This window comes from Sus scrofa, chromosome 4, assembly GCF_000003025.6.
Source record: "Sus scrofa isolate TJ Tabasco breed Duroc chromosome 4, Sscrofa11.1, whole genome shotgun sequence".
Lineage (NCBI taxonomy): Eukaryota > Metazoa > Chordata > Mammalia > Artiodactyla > Suidae > Sus > Sus scrofa.
Window position 1 is genome coordinate 72,617,353 of NC_010446.5, and position 21,178 is coordinate 72,638,530.

General features: G+C 40.7%; 1 protein-coding gene across 5 annotated transcripts in view; it reads right to left on the reverse strand.

Annotated features, from left to right (window-relative positions):
* CHD7 (chromodomain helicase DNA binding protein 7) overlaps window positions 1-21,178 on the reverse strand; it is a 181,989-nt gene that overhangs the window by 44,898 nt on the left and 115,913 nt on the right. For all 5 annotated transcript variants that reach the window (XM_021089334.1, XM_021089338.1, XM_021089337.1 and 2 more), the window contains exons 5-11: window positions 20,301-20,438; window positions 19,209-19,274; window positions 13,566-13,621; window positions 5,534-5,648; window positions 2,039-2,122; window positions 464-601; window positions 248-369 (exon numbers count right to left, since the gene is read on the reverse strand). In XM_021089334.1, the coding sequence (XP_020944993.1) occupies window positions 248-369; window positions 464-601; window positions 2,039-2,122; window positions 5,534-5,648; window positions 13,566-13,621; window positions 19,209-19,274; window positions 20,301-20,438 (719 nt within the window). The remainder of the gene's footprint in view (window positions 1-247; window positions 370-463; window positions 602-2,038; window positions 2,123-5,533; window positions 5,649-13,565; window positions 13,622-19,208; window positions 19,275-20,300; window positions 20,439-21,178) is intronic.

The window sequence follows — 21,178 nt, forward strand, 5'->3', positions numbered from 1 at the left end:
GATGTTCTCTTCAATACAACAAAATAATTTTCAAACAAAACGCTCTAAGACATATTTCCATTGATCTCCGAATTAATATTTTTTGGGTAAACAAATCCTAAACATCCTTCCAGTGTTTGCTTTTTTAAAAAAATAATTTTAATAGCACGTTAAAATGCTGAGTTACATCCAATATTTTTGATAACTGCAAAGGAAATGAGCTATTACGGGCTTTTTTGAAAAGTGAAGAAAAACATGCTTTACGTACATGTTGTACCAATTGAAAAGTAGCCAGTTTACTCCCTCCAACTGGTATTCCCTGAGTTTGTTATTGTTTTTATACTCCCTGGAACTCTCCGATTTCTTCCAATCATCAGCAGGAGGTCGCTCCTGTTTCAAATATAGGAAATCCCATTAGTGGTTTCTCAAGACCGCACCGCCGTGCAAGTCTCAAATTAAACCCTCCGCCGCCGCCAGTTCTCACCACACGCTCTGTTTCCGGCTCCCTGGACATCAGCTTCTCAAACTCTTCGATCTTGGCTTGATCTATGTCCTGCCTCAGTTCCCACGTGCTGTCTTCATAAGGCAGTGAGCACCACTTCACCAGGTAGTGAGTCACAGGCTGGGCCAGGTTCAAACACAGCAGAATTGGATTCATGGCAAAAACACGTGCTCCACTTCATTACTGACAGAAGCTACCCCGGCAGCAGGAAAAGGAAGCTGGCAGAAGCTGTAAGACTATGCCCACTGAACAAGCAGCTCTTAGTTACAGAGTCTCAGGTCTATACTGGAAATGACACTGAATCTTACCAGAACAAATTAATTTTTATCTAAGCCAGTGACAATCAATGTTCAAAAGGCAAGAAGTTTGTTTATAAAGGAATAGCTGGTAAATAACGAAGCTGAATTTGAGCCTTATTCTTATCCGAATCAATCACCAGGTTATCAGATTCAGACTTACATGGTCAATCCTCCTAGCGTGTTGACATACTTACTAAGGTGGCTACCGTCTTAAAGAACGAGAAACAGGCTTGAATTTATTAGGATTTCTTCCTCTTTCTTACAGAGATACTGTTTGAACCCAATCACTTTAAAATAATGTACTTGAGCTCCAGAAGACTGGAGAGAAAAATATTTTGGATAATTCAGATTAACAGGATTTCCTTTGTCTTTCTTCTAGAAAATATCTGTGTTTGTTGATCTTCATTTCAGGACCAAGGTACACTGACCTGGTTGTGATGTTACAAACATTTGCTGTACTATGTAAATATACTATAGGAAAAAAAAATTTTTAAAGTACAACTAAGCAAAACCGGAAAAGTAAACATTATGTTACAAATACAGTCTTTGAAACACCATGGACCTCATGATGCAGAGTTTGGAATAAAATGGGAGTTTGCTGCAGACTCCCACTAGAACAAGGAAGAACCAAACGCTTTCTGTAGTTTAATTTACAGGAAGAAGCTAAGGATGACAGAAGCCATCCTTACTAAGATACAATGCTCAGAAGTCAATAAACTTGTCTTCACTCTTACTGCCCTATCGACTGCCCTTTACAACCTCGCAGGGTTTTGAAAAGCAACATGGGCATGCCAAGACTGGGATTTCACAAAAAGAAATATTTTATATTATCCTCTGTGACCACATTAAGTGAAGTCCATCAACATCACTAAGGATGTCCAGTGTTAAATAACATTGAACTTCATTCTGCTACAAGGGCACTCCTAACTATATAAGGGAAATTCACACTACATGATAATTTATACCAAAATATACTGAATTCCTTATTGATCATATCTGGAACTATGCAAAATGTCAATGTATTTGCTTCATATTGAAAACTGATTTCTTTTAAAAAGCTCTCAGACTGAAAAATAAAACACATTTACTGTAATTAAGTCCTAAAACTAATAGTTAATAAATTTCAGTTAAATTTAGACCAAGTGTGTCATAACCCAAGGCGCTGACAGGACGAGATCTAGGATTCCACGATCATTCTCCATAAACACACATAAGCTGTCTGAGTCACCGCCCCTGATTACAAATGATCTTCTGTTACCTCTCCCCGGTCATCCGTGCTACGTGCAAAGTCCATTATCCGGTCAACCTCCACATAATCTGGATTAAAAAGCTCATCTTCAATCTATACCAAAGGGAAAAAAGTTAAAATGTTTATTTAACTCCTCAGAGTAAACACTATTTCACTTTTCATCAAGCAATAATATTTTGGGTCAAGGCAATGCAAAATTTATATCTGGCAAATTCTATTATATTAATTGAAATGCTACAATTTAGCAAAATCATTCCCCATGAGGAAATCAGATTTCTCAGACTTTGTTAACTGGGTCTTTTAATTACTGTGTGAAACCTTTTTACTGTGAGAGAATGTTTAAGAATATTTTAAATGAAGTGTGAAATTACAATTCACTAATGAGCAATCCAAAAGGCTCATGGCATGCGATGCATTTAGCATTCTTGAAACTGCAGCTTGCAATAAAGCATCAGAGCCAGTGCTCTTGAAGCCTCCTGACTATTGGAGTTGTCGGATGCTTTACGGCATCATTTGCAGAATGTTATTCAAAATTGTTATTCAAAAGCTGGAAACACTGAGATCAGTGAATTCCATATTTTAGTGTGAACAGACTTTACGATGTTTGGTCGTCTTTGCCAATCAATATTAGTACCTCATTTGAATACAGTCTTGGCGTTAATCTAAGAGTTCTAATGATTTATTTGTACTGAACATAGAGCATTTGGCTAAAAGTATTAAGGATAAAGAAATGAGGCTTAAATAATTGGGTTATTTAGCCAATATATCAATAGCCTTTACAAAAGTAAAGTAACCCTGCTTTGCCTGCAAAGTTATCTCACGTAAAAGAACAGAATTCAGCTCAAAGAGAAGGTACAGCCTAAGCCCCCCTTTAAAGAGGTCGGAGTCAGATAAGTTAGAAAAGACATTATTATGTGTTCCTAGAGATGAACTCATCAGTAATATAACTGTGTTACAATGTTTTGCGAAGACGTATTAGAAGTCACTTGGCTACTGTTCGTAGCCCCTGCGTTGCAGGTGAAAAGCAGTTCAGTCAGAGTTGGCTTGAGGATAATAAACATTCTCGGGGCTTCTGGGCCCACTTAAAGCACCCAGTTTGAATGCTTTAAACTGTGAATTTTGATCAAAATCAGAAATACCAGAAAGTGTTTTAACTGCCTCAGGCCTTTATCTAGTGTTCATGAGCAAGGCAAAAAAAAAAAAAAACAAAAACAAACAAACAAAAATCACTGAAATGTTCGATTAATTTAAAATGTTAATATATTGAATGCACTGGCTTTGTCAAAGCATCTAGACTTAGGTACAAAATATCTATGTATTACTCATATACTGTATAAACACTGAAACTTTCCATAAACTAGGTTTTGATTATAAGAGCTCTAAAACAAGCTGTTTTTAACAGGACCTTTCACTGCTAAATTAAAATTCCTAACTTTACGCCTAAATACGTTTATCCTTTGAGCAAGTCATCTACATCACCATACGTGTGAGGCAATTTCCAGTTTTGATAATCTCTTTTTTGGGGGGAGAGGGGCTTTTTAGAGCCACATGGAAGTCCCCAGGCTAGGGGTCAAATCAGAGCTGCAGCTGCTGGCCTACACCACAGCCACAGCAATGCAGGATCCTAGCCGTGGCTGCGACCTGCACCACAGCTCACAGCAATCCCAGATCCCTAACCCACTGAGTGAGGCCAGGGATCGAACCCACATCCTCACAGATATTAATCGGCTTTGTAACTCACTGAGCCATAATGGGAACTCCAGTTCTGATGATCTTTTGAATGGAGATTTTAGTTGCAATGACTTAAAGAAAGCTTAATGTGAAACAGAGAATGAGAAAGCGGTCATAACTAAAAATCCCCAAGTAGCAGAATCATGGGAAACCTGAAGAGTGTGCGCGTGTGTATGTGTAAAGGCAGGGAGGAAAAGGGAACTGGTATTCTCTGTTAACTCTTGGATCATCTTCTCAGACCCAATTAATGCTACTTACATTCAGAACAGAACTTAAGATTTTTAGTTGCCAAGTTATCAGTAAGATAATGTATGTCAACCTCGGCATAGGTGAGTCACGCAGACACACTCAAAGGCTACACAGCTAGGAGCAAGCACAGTCCCTAAACTACATCTGACTCCAGGAAACACCATCAAATACGTTTAATGAACAGAACTGGGGTTGAAGGACTGGGGGTTTGGGGTGGGGAAGGGGGTGGATTGTACTCTTGCCTTTTCCTATCACAGATGCACAGAAACAGCAGCAAAACACACGGTGCCTCTTTCTACATGGAAGCTAATGATTTCAACTTGCCCAATGTCACAAACACTGAACTTTAGTTTCATTAAGGGGCATGAAAAATAGAACTGCCTAGTATTTTCTTAGTAACTGCCCTTTCAAAGAAAGAATCACCTAAATATTCCCTAGGACATGAGTCATGAGTCACACTGAGCAGCTCCAGCCCCCTCAGGGCTGACTGCTGAGGATGAATAGGTCCAGTAAAACAACCTCCGCCTCATCTCCCACCTAGTGCCCATTTTACTATATGCCTCTGGGGGCAGGAACATCAGATTCCAGGAGAACCCAGCCTTGTCACCTGAGATCATAAGGACCGACTTTATGACATGAAAGTACTTAACACTCTTCTGCTCACCCCCTGACCTGTCTCTGAAAAGGGGTGGGGGCATGAAGCTGGTTGTGAAACAGGTACTATTTTGCATCAAATGTCACACTTCTTTATAGTTGATAACTCCTTTATGCAAAGGAGAACTAGTAAGTCACAGCCAGTGTAATCTTTCAATGTGAGGCTTTCTCTTTGATCTGCTTGAGGCCCTACATGAATCCACACTGGTGATCACAAGCCCAGAGACCCCAGGCAGTGTCTGTGAGAGTCTTTCGTTAAGGGAATGGATTCAGCTGGAGGGGAACTTGGCACTTCTTAAAATGTGCAGGCCTTCTTCCCTGCCCCAGGGATGGGTACCTTCCCATCTTGATAGAGAACTGAGGCTAAAGGGGGCAAGGCAAAGATACTAGATATCAGACCAACCCCTAAACCACAGCACATCACCTGTGAAAATGAGTTCCGTAAACTCAAGTAATTAAGCACTGACCCGAACAAAAGAAATTTGTTGCATCCCTTCCCCCAAAACTTTTACATCCTAGAGCTTTTACTTAATACGTACTGTCGAGTTTTTAACCTGCTAGATCTTAAAAGAACTTTTGTCTACTGACTTTTTTCACTGTCTACTAGCTGTACTTTCATTACAAGATTTAATCACACCATCATATTTCCACATAATATCTTAAGGACCAGTATCTTCTAGACTAAGCAACAGGAAGAATGAGAAATTTCCTGTTTACAAATTATTTTAGCAATAACCAGTTACCAATATGCAAGTAACAGCACCAAATGAGGCAAACTAGTTTTTCTTAATAATTTGCTGACCAGATATTCAAAATTCACAACATTTTAATAATGTTAGTACTTTAGAAAATTAACCAGGTTGTTCATACCTCTGAAAGGAATTTGTTCTGGCCCTGCTTTGCCTTAAATCGTTTAATCTTTTGCTGAATTCTCTTATCTTTTTCCAGATCTTCTACAGATGCCCATTGACAATGAAGATAAGAGCTAAAAGAATAAAATAATATACTTGAAACAGGCAGAAAATAATTAATCCTTTATTACACATGTTCATTATCATTCCCCCAAAAAACCAACTAAACAGGTCATAACAAAATAACCTGTTTAATTATTCAACTAAACAGGTCATAACAAAATAACCTGTTTAATTACTCATAGAAGCTGAGCCACATTCAACATACCTACTAATGTTTGAGAATGAGAGAAGAAAATGAGTAACAATGCCTAAAAGATGCCTTCTGTCCTGAGCCTTCAGCTCCCTTACTAAAACTCTTACCAGTTCCCACTAAAAAAGAAAAAGGACCTAATAACAAGCTGTTTTCATGAGTGAATGGGTTACACTTCAATACAGAACCATTAGCGCTACAGGGTGGCCTTAATTATGGATTTGTTTTGAGCCTTTTATCATTAATTGGGAAATAAAACGTTTTTGTCAAGTTGAAGGAATTCGTGTTTAAAACAGCCAAGGTAATCCTAACTTCCTCCTTCTAGAGCCACAGGGCAGAAAAGGAGGCCCAACGGCTCTCCGAACACCTGCCCCAAGCCCCTAAAATCGGCTCCCAATCAGCCCCCTCTTCCGGCTGATTCTTCCAGGAGCTCTGAGATGATATCCTAGGGTCCCTCATGAATTCTTCACTCCTAATGTTGACCCACTCCTCGCCCTGTCCCGCCCCTCGGACTCACCCCCAGCCCACCCCGAGCATGCACTGTCTTCTCCAAACTGACCCTGACGGAGCACGCCTCACCTTCCTTTCTCATCCCCGAGACTCACAGGTACGTAAGCAATGTTTATGCTACCTCCGACACACTTCCCTTTGGTATTTCAATATCTGTTCATACCATCATCCTCTCCCTGCCCTCCAACAGCCTCAACTCTTATGCCCCTTTCTGGTGATGACATTAAGAAAAAAGAGGTGCTTTCAAAATCAAAGGACTACTAACTCTCAGAAATTATGCAGCCACTACTATAAAACCTCTCAAAAAAGGATGAATGATATGGAAAAGTCTTCGGACATTAACTATCACATCCTTTTTATTTATGTAACATCTAATGGACATTTTCATAGGTTGGGCCAGTTTAGTCCTTCTACAATTGACTGAGGCAGATAAGGACTTTAAATACATGTGCCACACATAGATTTGAATTTAACAGAAACCCTGTATACACATACACACAAGAGACTAGATGCAAATGCATCAAAAGGTTAGTAATTATCTGGGTGGTGAAACCACAAACATTTTATTTTCTACTTTCAACTTGTATTTTCCAATTTTTCAATAAATAATATGTAATACTGTTATAATCCAAACCAAATACTATTTTAAAAAATAACCTAGTCCAGTCTCTCAATTAATGGACAGAAAAGGGTACGTGGGCAGTGGGCACTCTTGTGTTGGCCAAGGTGGGCAGGCCTGGAACGCGGTCCCGGGGTGGCCACGAGGTGGACGCAGGCACTTCAGCAGCTGGGTCCAGGCCCGCTCTCCCTTTTGTAAACTGGGATGAAATTTTCAGTCATGTGACTCGGCCTTAACTAAATGGAGAAAAACCCCAGGCTTCTGCACTAGGATCAGAAACAAGGCAAGGATGCCCACTATCTCCAGGACCACCCAATCTCCTAGGCAGGGCATCAGCCAAAGCTGTTAGATGAGAGAAAACAAGAGGCGTACTAATTAGAAAATAAGTAAAACTGTCTCGATTTGTAGGATATGACTGCGTAACTGGAAAACCCTAGAGAATCAATTAGGAAACTAACTCGAATAATAAAATGATTCACTTAAAATTCAGTTATGTGGCAGGATACAAAAGTAATAACATAGAGAAGTCAACTGTCTTCATTCACGCAAACAAGAACCAGTTAGAAGATAAAATGTTAGAGAAAACCACTTTTATAGTATCGACAAAGTCCAAATACTTTGCAATACATTTAATCGGAAGCGTGTGAAACTTGTACAGGAAACACTTAAAACCCTCCTAAAAGACACAAAAAATCAAACTGAACCAATTAAAAAGATGTGCTTGTTTTTAGATAGCATGACTCAACATCATAAATTTGTAATTTATCTTAATGTAAGTGAAAATTTTAACAACTATTTTAATGGAGATAGACAAGTTAATACTGGACTTACATATAAGAATAAACATGGAAATTCCCATGTGGTGCAGCAGGTTAAGGATCCGGCATTGCCGCAGCCATGGCACAGGTCACAGCCGCAGCGAGGGTTTGACCCCTGGCCCGGGAACTTCCACATGCCATGGGTATGGCCAAAAATTAAAAAAAGAAAAAACATGGAAAAACATCCAGGAAAACATTAAAAGGGAAACATCTTGGGGAAACTAGATAAACCAGGTATTAGAACATGCTATACGGCCTCTATAAGTAAAACAGTGTGCTACTGACTCATGAAGACACAGGCAGATCAAAAGATTAAAATAAAGTACAGATATGGATCCAAATAAATATTTATCTTTAGTTCATGATAAAGGCTGCATCTCAAATCATTGAAGCAAAGATGGACATTTTTATAATGGTGCTGGAACAACAATACTTGGAAAAGAATAAAATTAGAGTCAGGCTTTACACCATATACAACAGTAAACAACAACCAGATCAAGCGTCTAAATACAGAAAATCAAACCAGGCAAGAGCTAGAGGAAAATATGGCCAATTCGTCTTTAACCAGAGTATTCAAAAAGGCTTTCTGACTGTGACTCTAAAGTTAAACCCAGTGAAAGGTTAACAAATCTAAACACACAAAACAGTTTTTAAACTTACACTGCAATCAACAGCAATAAATAAAGATAAGTGACAACTGAAACTGGGGAAAGGCAGTTGCAACATAGAACAGAGACTGAGGATTAAAAAGAATGTTTATAAAGAACTGCTAAAAATTGAAGGAAGCACAATAGAAAAATGGGCAAAAGATACAGACAACTGACAGAACATGATACAAAACTGACCATTAAACTTATAAAGATGTTCCACCTTACTCACAATAAAAGAAAATGCTAGTTAAAACTACACTGAAATACGATTTTCCACAAAATGCAAACAAAACAAAACAAACAAACAAACAAAACACATTACACTGGAAAAAGTGGTGAGGAAATAGGTCCTGGAAGGACCGCAAACTGACACAATTACAGAAGAGAACTGGGCAAAATCTAACAGAACTACATACATATATGTACGCTTTATTTATTTATTTATTTTTTAATTGGTCTTTTTGTCTTTTCAGGGCCACACTCATAGCATTTGGAGGTTCCCCGGCTAGGGGTCTAATCAGAGCCACAGCTGCCGGCCTATACCACAGCCACAGCAATGCCAGATCCAAGCTACATCTGCAACCTACACCACAGCTCACGGCAATGCCGGATCCTTAACCCACTGAGTGAGACCAGGGATCGAACCCGCAACCTCATGGTTCCTAGTTGGATTCGTTCATTTTTGCTGTGCCACAACAGGAACTCCTATGTATGCCTTTTGATCTAGCAGCCCCAATCTAAAAGTTCGCTCTGGATTTCCCATTGTGGCTCAATGGGTTATAAACCCGACTAGCATCCCTGGAGGTGAGGGTTTGATCCCTGGCCTCGCTCACTGGGTTGAGGATCTGGCATGGATGTGATGCGGCCTCGTGATCTGGCATTGCCGTAGCTGTGGCATAGGGCGGCAGCTGCAGTTCCAATTTGCCCTCTAGCCTGGGAACTTCCATGTGCCACAGGTGCAGCCCTGAAAAGCAAAAAAATAAAATAAATAAATAAATAAATAAATAAATAAATAAAATTTACCCTGAAGCTCTGCCTCCAATGATTTGAAAATATTCAGGCACGAGACTATATACCACAGCATTATCTGTAACTATAAAGTATCAGAAGCCATTTGCATGTTCACATGCATAGGAAATTGGGTGGATAAGCTAGACACAGCAGTACAATGGAGTACTACGCAGCTGTAACAAAGAATGAAGAAGACCGTCTGAACTGATGTTGAGTAACTTAGTATAGACAGAATTATGAGGAAAAAAGCAAAGTGCAAACATGTACTGAGAGTATGCTATTCTTTTGTGTTTAAGAAAGAAGGGGAAATAATACATAAGATCTATCTATCTGCACATTCACACCAAAAATTATAGGAAGGATAAATCTGGGATCAATGAGACGGAGAAGCAGGGATAGGGTAGAAAGAAAGGGAGGATTGCACTTCTTGGGGTATCATTTTGTGTATAGTTCTGGCTTTTGAACCATGTTTCATGAATTTGAGGGAAAAAAAAAAAACAAAAAACCTCAACAAGAATGGGGTGCAGGCTAAAATGAGATACAAATAGAAACAGAAAGAGATGCACCAAACTGAGAATCCAGTAAATAACACAATCACACTGGATGGGGTGAGGAGGAGAAGAAACAACCTGAGGATATGTTGAAAAAAGTATTTAGCCTCTACAGCATCAGGCTAAAGACAAAAAACTCTAAACAAATACTGAATGAACTCTATTTAGCAGGCTTCTTTTTCACAGAAATATGGTCCAGTAATTCTGAAACCACTTCCTGTATATTCTATGATTGACAAGAAAACATTACGGATAATAAGAGTGAGGTTTCTTTTAGCTGCAAAGGGGGAGTTATTAATATTTAAAGGAGAAAGAATAGAATGAATCCTGTGGTGCTGAAGTATTATAAAAGCATTGTTTTTCGTTATAGGTAGGTAGGTAGGTAGGTAGAGGTGCATGGGACATATGTATTACATGGAACCTATGTATTTATAGGTGTCATACATACATATGTATCATATACACACATCTGTGCACACCCTTCCTAGCCCCATCCATTGAGAAGCATGGAAGCAATGACTCCCACGTGGCAATGAGCACACCTAGTACCCAAATCTTGGCTTCTAAATGCCCTTCTCCAGTAAAAAGAACCAAGGCTCCTTGGAGAAATGAATGACTCTAGGACTTGAACAGGGAAGTTGCAAGACGAGTTAGGAGCATCCTCAGGTGCCAGAAACTAAGGAATGTTCCAAGAAGGGTGAGCGCAGGTGAAAGGAGGGAGGAGACAGCACGAGGGGCTCCCACTGGCCAGGTCTGGGATAATGTAAGCCAAGGAAACAATGATATTACAGTAAGAGATTATGATCCACTGAAAAAAAAAGACTCCCCAAGTCTACACAGCTAGGAATAAGCAGGTGGATAAGGAGGTAAAGCTCTGCCTTACAGTAGAAACCCAACCAATAAATTTAGAAAAAACAGTGAAACTGGTAAATCACCAACCACAATCACATTTAATAGTCTCAAAGTATCTTTCCACAGGACACTTTTTAATTATAAGCAGGAATTCTTTGTACTATTTTTGCAATTTTTTCTATAAATCTGAAGTTATGTCAAAAGAAAAGGTTAACCAAAAAGTATTTAATTTTATGGAAATTCTAACTTCCCTTAGACTTCAACAATATCAGAAAGGAAAGCTATTTTCTAGCACTGCTTTTGCCTCATCTCACATGACTGGTGAAGGGTGACTCGTGTCCCCTGGCTGGGCAGGGACACTGGACACTCCACTGGGGCTGTGAACAGGCTAAAGGTGCTGTTTCCACCCTCAAGCACCCCGGGCCCCACTGCCACATACTGACTGCAATGGATGCTTGTCTAGTGGTACCGTTTCTCGGCACTTGATACTTACATTTCTTTGCTATGAGTCTGATTTGATAAATCCAGAGAACTCTCTCCTTCTGGCTTACTTTGCTGTCTCCTCCTATCTGCCCTTCCCACTCTCTTTGTAAGACTATATGAACCATGGCACATGCATCACTTCTACCTGCGTAAACTCACCACGCTCTAAGTATGAAATGATGACAACACCTCATGTTTATGGAGCATTTTCCATTTCATTGAACTCTAACACTGATAAGATATTCCTTCATCTTTTAACCCGGTGAAAGGTTTTGCTCACAAACGTCAAAACACATCTTTTGTTTGTTTTTGTCTTTTTAGGGCCACACCCGTGGCATATGGAGACTCCCAGGCTAGGGGTCAAATCAGAGCTGCAGCTGCCAGCCTACGCCACAGGCACAGCCACAGCCACATGTGATGGAGCCACGTCTACAACCTACACCAGAGCTCACGGCAACGCCAGACTCTTAACCCAGTGAGCAAGGCCAGGGATCGAACCCGAGTCCTGGTGGATACTATCTGGGTTTGTTACTGCTGCACTACAACAGGAACTTTTTTTTTTTTTTTTTTTTAAATGCATCTGATAACTAACACAGTACCAAGTGCAACAAGGTGGAATGACAGAAACCAGGACACTGGTGCTTTTATTTTCTAGGGTAAGGTACATTTTCTTAGGCTTGTTTTGATGGCTCCCTGAAGCCTCTCTTTAAACCCCAGAACTTATTAATATGGTACTTGAGTTCCTTTCCTTGAGGTACATCCTTAAATAACTAAAAACAGAGTTATCATATGATCCAGCAATCTCACTCCTGGGCATATATCCAGACAAACTCTAATTCAAAAAGATACATTCACCCCAATGTTCACTGTAGCACACTGTTTACAATAGTCAAAATATGGAAGCAACCTAAATGTCCACTGACAGATGAATTTATGAAGATGTGGGGTATGTGTATGTATACATATACACATCACATATATACATATACATACACATGCATACAGTGGAATATTACTCGGCCATAAAAAGTATGAAATAATGCTATTTGCATTTGTAGCAACATGAATGGACCTAGAGATTATCATACTAAGTAAAGTAAGCCAGACAGAGAAAGACAAATATCATATGATATTGCTTATATATGGAATCTTTAAAAAAAAAAAAAATACAAGTAAACTTATTTCCAAAGCAGAAATAGACCCACAGACACAGGGGGAAAAAAAGGTATGGTTACCAAAGGGAATAGGATGTGGGAGGGATAAATTAGGAGTTTGGGATTAACAGATACACACTACTTTATATAAAATAGATAATGAATGAGGACCTACTGTATAGCACAGGGAACTATACTCAATATTTTTAATACCTACTAAGGAAAAATAATCTGAAAATTATAAAATTTATATAATTTATACAACACATAATTTAGATGTGTGTTATATAGCACAGTGATTCGGTTTTGTGTGTATATATATATTTTTGTCCTTGTTCTGTGATTGTCATTCAGGTTAGAAAACAGCCTCAGTCTTCCTCAGTAGGATGACAACTGACGGTTAAAACTACACTTGCTCGTCATCCAAGTGTTTTTGGTCCTAGTATCCTGCCTCCACCTACAATTAGAACAACAACTCAAGGCAGTTCTGATTCAGTTTTTTGAAAGTTATGCAATTCAAATTCACTAAGCGAAAGTTACACATAAAAGCAGACCAACAAAATGATAGCTCGCTGCATTTCCCAATGTGAATGATACCACGATTTTCTAGAGCCTTCACCTGAGAGCAGAGTTCTCTTCTCAAGTGCCAGGCATCCTGGGGAATGATGAGGGTGGGGAGGCTGAGCCCAGAGAGCAAAATTCATTCTCAGAGGACAGGCAGATACTACTTTCCTCACTCTTCTATTATCATATGAGTTTTTAATCTTCTCTAAAAAGAATGCCTCGGTTATACACAAAAGCTAGTCAACCTTTGTACCAATTACATGTTTTGCAGAAAAATAAAATCATAAAACATCAAAGATATGTTAGTAGGCAACCGTCTCCAAGCCACTACGTAAACCATAAATAAACCAAAATTTCCCAATTGCCAATTTAAAAAAAAAAGTTCCCAATTACTTTTTAATTTGGTTCCTTGAAAGTATATGCCCCCATTTAAAAGAAAACACAAACGCATACACGCGCGTGCCTGCGCACGCACGCGCGCACACACACACACACACACACACACACACACACAGAGTCTACTTACAAGTTTTTGTATTTCACGTAGAACTCCTCAACTTCCACCTCCTCTCCAGATTCCTTCTGCAACAAAAGGAAATTTCAGGCACATACTTGAAACCATCTACTAGAATGTTCCGAAAGTGACGATGAACTCCCATATGGACACAAAGAGCCATCACAAAAGCCGTGTAGGAGGTTTCTGGAACGATGAGCACGTTGTGAGCTGGTGGGGGGCCAGGGGGACGAGGACAGACCATGCGCTCTACCCACGAGCTCCGGCTTCGCAGACATGAATCATTTTAACTCCTCCCTAACCACACGCAGCTTCATTCACAACAACCTGACCCCAAACGTGGCTCTCTGCCAAACCCACAGTGCTAAGTAGACGCCAAGCGTACCATTTTCTCAGGGAGCAGCCAATTAGCAACTGCTCTCCTGAATGCCATATGGATTATTTTTGGCTGCCTCATGGCAACTTTACATTGTGGGTTTTGTAATGTTTTAAAATATTTAAAAGACATTTATTCCTCCATATAGTTAATAACTCTAAACAAGAAACCATATAAAAGTAAACCTTGTTCCTGGGCTGTAATTTCAGTGCATCACTATTCACAGTTTTAGTTTTACTCAATGGTACAATTAAAAATCTCTCAGACAAGATGTCTCACACACATCGCAGCCAAATAAAATTAACACTCCAAATACTACATTGAGGTCAGGTTAAAATCATGACGCATCAGCCCAGTCGAGAGTTCCGCGGCGAGATTATCTGCAGTATCTCCCTTGCTCCTGCCTACAGTAGTGTCTGCCGAAGATCCCGGACATGTGATATTTTAAGCATCTCTTTCAATCCCCCCCCCTTTTTGGTTTTAGGCTGTTAAACAAATCGTAATGTGTAATTTTCTTTTGGAACATTTGATCAGATAAATCAGGGATGTAAAACAGAAACACCACTTACAGATGTTTCGAGATCGCTTTTACACTCTTACAAGAGCACCTGCCTTGAGGGTCACATTTGGCTGCTAAGCCGCCTCAGAGATGCTGCGGAGAAAATTAAGGCAAGTTGGAACACGACAGAGGCCCAACAAAGGAGCAGAGACGTCTCCTGGATGACAGACTGGCACAGCATCTGTTCAAAGAGACTAGGATTACCCTCAATCCCTGATCTTCAAACTACTGTCAGAGATGGTGAACTGGAACCCTTCTTTAAAATTCTCAAGCGTATTGGTTAAACCTAAACTTTAAACCGTTTTTCCATCTGCCTAGAGATCACCAACAAGAAGAAAGGATGTTCGGGAGTGTGGCCAAAACCCAAGAATAACCGATTCTGCCCCCAAAGGTCTATAAATGGTCATAACCACAGAGCAGCTTCTTAAACCAATGTATTCAGAAATCTTCAGCGCCCCAGACTTCAACTGGCCCAAATGAAAAGAAATGTCTGCTGGATGCATTCAAAAGCCAGCAACAGAAACCTGCAATTGCTGTATAAGTAAATTCTGGTCCATTCAAGCAACAATCCATCTAGGACCCACCTTACATTTTTCTAGCCTAATATTACCCCAGTCCACTCCCACATTTCAGCAACCATTTCAAGACATTATCTTGGTACAGAACTGGAGATTCTATTAGAAAGGCAAAGGTAATCTAGCAGACAGTCAGGGAAAATGGGAAGCCAGGATGAGCCTGGGTCTTGTGATGCTTCTCATAGCCTATCATGAAATTCAAATTGAAGTCAAATATCTGGTCTGCTGATTTTACTGTTTTTGCTGCTAATTCTATTTCTTTCAATTCTGAAAGGGTTTTTCGAAATTAAGTTCCTTTGAGGGAGTAAGAAATCCAAGCTTTGTCATGTCTATGCTCTATCATTTCCTGATTTCGTTCTTCTGGATTTCTCTCCCATACCGTCCTTTCCACCTCATCCTAAATGGTCTCACCCGTCTGTAACTTCTAAGTGGGCATCAAAGCACATAGAGTGAACAGAGAGATGGTTTCCACTCTGTCTCAATTCTGCTCCAAAAAGCTCTGGTTCTCGGAGCTATCCATTGTCTGCCCTGACTCTCACTGACACCCACACTTCCCTGCCATGATCAGCTTCTCTGGGGATGGGCTGCGCAGACGTGCAACAGGAGGGGCCGGGGCGGTCTGAGGGGCTGCCGTCAGACCTGCTTAGGAGCACCTGGAGCTGGGGCAGGATTGTCCCGGAATCGATTTCTTCTCGATGTCTGTGCTTTGTTTAACCAACCACAGTTCTTAACCCCCAGAACTGTAAGCGGAGCTCTTTTGCCCTTCGTTTCATATAAATACGATCTCATTGGCCTCTTCTGCTTAACCAACAGCAAAACAATTGACACAAGTACATGAATTCGAAAGCCCTCAGGAGCAACATTTTAATTTTTCACTAAATGGCAGTCAGTTTGACCAGACTGGTGATAGCTGAAAACAGTCCCAGCCCCTATGCCCCGCTCCAGTATCCCAAAGTCTTTCTATAATGGCTGTATCCAATGAAAAACCGGGTCAAGGCACTATTCTACACACACGTATGTGCACGCAGAACACCCAAATTTATTTCCAGGACAGTTACCATTAAATTTGAAAGCCCTCTAAAGTAATGCGTATCTTTTCATTAGACTCCCAAAGTAGTCTATCAAAATCCTCATTATTCCCATGAAATCAAAAGTTCCAAACATATTGAGCCATACTTGTCCCACCCGAAACAGAAACCTAGACCAGACACTAAATCCACTCCTCCAGTCACTTGGAGGATTCAAAAACAGCCCTTCAGCAAACGATCGGCCTGTACCCTGAAAGAATGTATGACCTTTCACAAGCATCCTATTACTAAATTAAGCAGTCACACTGGAGAAACAAAGCCAAACTACGTGGAAAAGGTGGAAATTTTGGTAAGTCACACACAAGAATGAGAAAGCACCTTGATAAAGGTTATCAATAAAGCAAAGGTATGAATCCATTCCTACGTCTGGCCCAACCTACTGTATGTTCTACCCAAGATACCAAATCAGAGTTTACCCAGGAAGAAAACAGGACATGTTAATATAGAATTCACTTGCAAAACATGTTTTAACCTTCTGATACAAAAAGGGTTTGAACTGTTTGCCCTCCAAAGACAGGTGACTCAAAGGAGAAGGCTCTACATAGGACTAGATGTGGAAAACAAGAGAATCACCCTTTATGCAATCTGTAAGTCCATTCTTAAATCTACCTCGAAATTCAAATACAAGTTATCACCGAGGTCCCTTCTCACACACACTCACTGGGGTTTAGAATAACAGAAATGCCTGAGCCATCCCTGTTTAACACGAGGGGCCGGGTCAGGGAGGTTCGTCCATCGTTAAGGGATGACCCTTCCGAGGCTACAATGATGAGGTCAGCTGATTTGCAAACCAGTGAGTCCCCACTATGTGTCAGCACCACTCTGGAGAGGCTCTGAGAGCCAGAGCCAGTTTCCATAGTGCTGCAGGGGGAGACAAAGGCACCTTCTCCAGGCTGCTTCTTCAATTATTCATGGTAATAGGAAACAGACCAGCAGGCATAGCTCGAATCCACAGGAAAATCTCAGATTTCCTTCTGTTTCTCTTTGCCACATTTTCCTCCAATGCTACTAAAGCTGATAACTAAAGTAACCATTGCGAGAACATGAGCAGTTTAAAAAGCTACTGCCTGCTAATATTGGCGAGCTTCTAATGGTTTTTTTATGGCTCCTTATGAAATTCCGGTCATCTACAAGCAAGTCAATGGGAGCCAGCCCTCTTTCCTATTTTAAATCCTACCTCATGGCACGGCTCTCCTTCCAGGTGAAACTTTCCATTAATTTTCTCCAGCCTAAAATTCGCCAACTCTAAATGTTCCACCCTTGTGTACAATTATAGTGATTTTTAATCTCCTGTGATGAGATAAGGCTGGTCATCTGTCAATGGTAGGAATACCTCTTCCTAAAGTGTGGGTACCTATCTCTAAAGGGAAGGAGGAAGGAAAATAAAGCCCCAAAGTGGGCAAAGCAGAAAGGAAAAGCAATGCCCCACATCATGCGTAGTCTAAGTAGCTCTGAATAATAGAGCTAATTATGATTTGCAGCCCCCAAACCCGCTGGGCGTGCCTGATGAAGCACAAGCAATTGAATGAAAATTAACACACCCCATCCAAACCACAGGTTATCTACCCAAACAAGTCACTTCAATTCAGTGAAGGGGATTATTCTTTAAAGTACATCGAGTACTTAAATTGTGCCACATATCTACAATTCGCAAATTAACAGGGCTAGAGTCATTAGAGGGACAAAAATGCAACCCTTCTAATTAGTTAAAGAGGGCTCGTTTCTGCCTGAACAGGTGGGAAATTTCGTCGAGGTTTTACACTCAATTCAACAGAAATGTAATCCTCACGTTCAAAGAGTCACCAGGTAACCACTCCACATACCCCTACGCCCAACTCACCATCTGAAAACATCTTGACATGTTGCTTTTGATTACGTTTGTGAAGGACCAGAGTTGTATTTTCTGATAAAACTCTACACTTTGAATAATACAATAGAAAAGCAAACAGTATTGGGGCAAAGGTAAAGCGTTTACTGCTGCTGCCAAAGCATTTTCAAGGATCACTAGATAGTACTTAACAGTGAAGGTTTCCTGTTTGATAAACCCCGGAGCTCATTTGAAGCCCCATGATTCCTCCACTGCTCGTCTCTCTCACTGCAAGTTAGCTCTGTATCCCCTTTACGTTTTTTAAAAGAACTTATTTTACATGTCAAAACAATGAGGCGATACTTCCACCCACCTTGAAAACAAATAAGAAGCAACTCAGCGTTTCACCATGATCCAGACTAGAAGACAGAGACCTATCCGTAAAGGAGACCATTTTCTAGAGACACCTAACACTGTCTGCTGGAATAAGGAGATGCACCTGCATGTCTATGTGATTCCCCAAGCCAAAGCATTTTCCGAAACTGGGTAAGAAGGGAAATGGCTGGGAGGAAACGGGGAGTCTGCATCGATAAAAGGAGATGCAGTGTTCCCAGACTTTGTTGTCGCAGGGTATACGTGTACCACAGTGACAAGGTCACCAGGCTAGTGGCAGGTACTTAGAGCTCACCTTTGCAGATCAACATGAATTCTGAATAATTTGGAAGGATAAGTCATACGATCTTCAAAAATCACACTGAAAATAGTTCTGTATTTTCTGCACTTTAACAAAAAAATATTAATGAATATCTTAATTGCATGTGGAAAAAATGTTATGAAAAGTATGAGAAAACATCTACTTGCTAAAATGACAGAGTTTTCATGGTGCGGGGGGTGGGGCGGGGGGAGGGAATACCTTCCCAAGAGAGATGAGAGGTAAATGAATTCATATTTATGATTTTTTAATGAATAATACTTATGAAAAAGGTAAGAGTCCTGAACATTTCTTTTAAGACTTTCGTGTTCTTGCCTACTCTAAATGGGGTCATAAAGAATGGATTGTTGGATAAACTTTCATTTGGGCTGAATATCCCAAAGATTTAAGTAGGACTAATAGAGCAGACAGGATTAGAAACAGTGCCAGAAGTTGAATTTTACCATAGTGAAATTTTTAAAAAGGAAATCATAAAACAAAAAATAATTTAAGAGTAATACATACACCATAGGTTTTGATAACTCCAAATGGTGCTTACCTGTTTTTTTACAGAACGACTACTCATGATTTTTTCTACCACTGGACCTTCTGCGTCAACAGATTCCTGAAAGATAAGGTAGGAGGAATGAATTTCCAAAGGGAAAACATTCATTTCATGCTAAGCTCTAAGAGCAAGAAATCATTCTCGTTTGCACCTCCCTCCACACCCTTTGCGTTCACACCCTTTAAATCACCAGGTACAGGCACCAGTGCGAAATGCGACTGAAAAGAACCAAAATCTCCCTCGGCTGAAAGGCAAAAGGAAGATCTGTGTTTATTACTTCTTGATTACGTGGTTTAATTACGTGGACTAGCATGGGTCCCTAAAGCCAAAGAGCATTCAGAAACTCCAGCTGCCAAGAGAAAATGATCTCTGCATGATGCAGTCAAAGACATAACTTTTCCTCATCTGGACCCATGGGGTAAATATACTCATCACTCTGTTATTGTAGGCAGCTTTTATCTATGGAGGTCACATAAAACCTTATATAACAACCTAACAGAGCGCAAATTACCAAATAAAAGACAAAACTGCCATTTAATACATTTTCCAATGGGTTACCCGTTTGTTAACTAAAGCCCAGTAGTGGTAAGAAGAGGGCTTTAAAAAAAAATTCACAATAATCAATCCCCCATTACTACCCATATTTTATACAAACTATTTTATCCATCATTTACATTGCACAGAGAATAAAGTATGCCCTGCTGAGTACTACAAGGCAGTAATTTCATAAAGGGGCTCTTACGGTGCCTAACAGCAGGAGACAAGCTTGAGTGGTTTATTAAAGTCCCAGAAGCTACAGTCCTGAATTCTCAGAGGTAGATTCCGCCTTCTGCATCCTAGCTCCCTCCGACTCTTCCTCATCACAGACCATTAATTCTCCAAAACTGTGTCAAATTACATATCACAGGCTTGTGCAAAAATAAATTTCAGTGAACAGGGCTTTTTGAAAGATCCTCCTAAACAACTCATTTCCCACAGCACGCTCACCCACACAAGGTGAACATTCCCAGCACAGAGTCCGCCAACGCCTCCACCCAACTTCTGGGATCCCCGCTGCAACCACGCAGCACACACCTGGGCACCCACCTGCTGCTCGGACTGCGAGGTGTTGGAGGGGGAGTCTCTCCCCGCGGCGTCTGCGTCATCGGGCTCCTCGTCAGAAATCTTGAACTCCAAGTCTTCGGTGTACCGCTTTCTCTTCACCTGCCTGCTGGAGCGTCTCTTCTAAAACAAAAACCCAGCGAGGTGGGCTGAGAGAGCAATCACTGATGCTCTGCATAACGTCCCCAGTACATTTAAAAGACGGAAAACGGAATAATCTTTAAGAAAAGCTGATGACTTTAACCCTGCAAATCACATAAGCGATCACAATGGCAAACAAACACGATGGGGGGGGGGGTCTGAAGTCAGCCCGTGGCCCTACCACTCCCAGCTACGTGACCTTCAACTGGGAAGTAGAAACTGCAGCAAATCTCACTCCCCCCTCAGCTAGTGAGTTGCTCAAATGAGAAGGCAATACGGAAGCTGGAAGATGGATTCGGAGGGATTCATTAGACCATTCTCTCCACTTTTGTGTGTTTTAACATTTTTCCCATAACAAAAAGTCCAAAAAAGTGAAGACAGGGAGCTCCTGTTGTGGCTCAGCAGTAACTAACCCAACTAGTATCCATGAAGACACAGGTTCGAACCCTGGCCTTGCTCAGTGGGTTAAGAATCCATCATTGCCCTGAGCTGTGGTGTAGGTCGCAGACACGGCTCGGATTCTGTGTTGCGGTAGCTGTGGTGTAGGCTGGTGGCTACAGCTCCGATTCCACCCCTAGCCTGGGAACCTCCATATGCTCTGGGTGTGGCCAGAAAAAGAAAAAAAAAAAAAAAAGTGAAGGCAACAGAAGATCATTTGTGAGTTATAAAGTTCTATATAACTACTGTTATATTATTATCCAAGGTGCCAATAACCTCCCAGA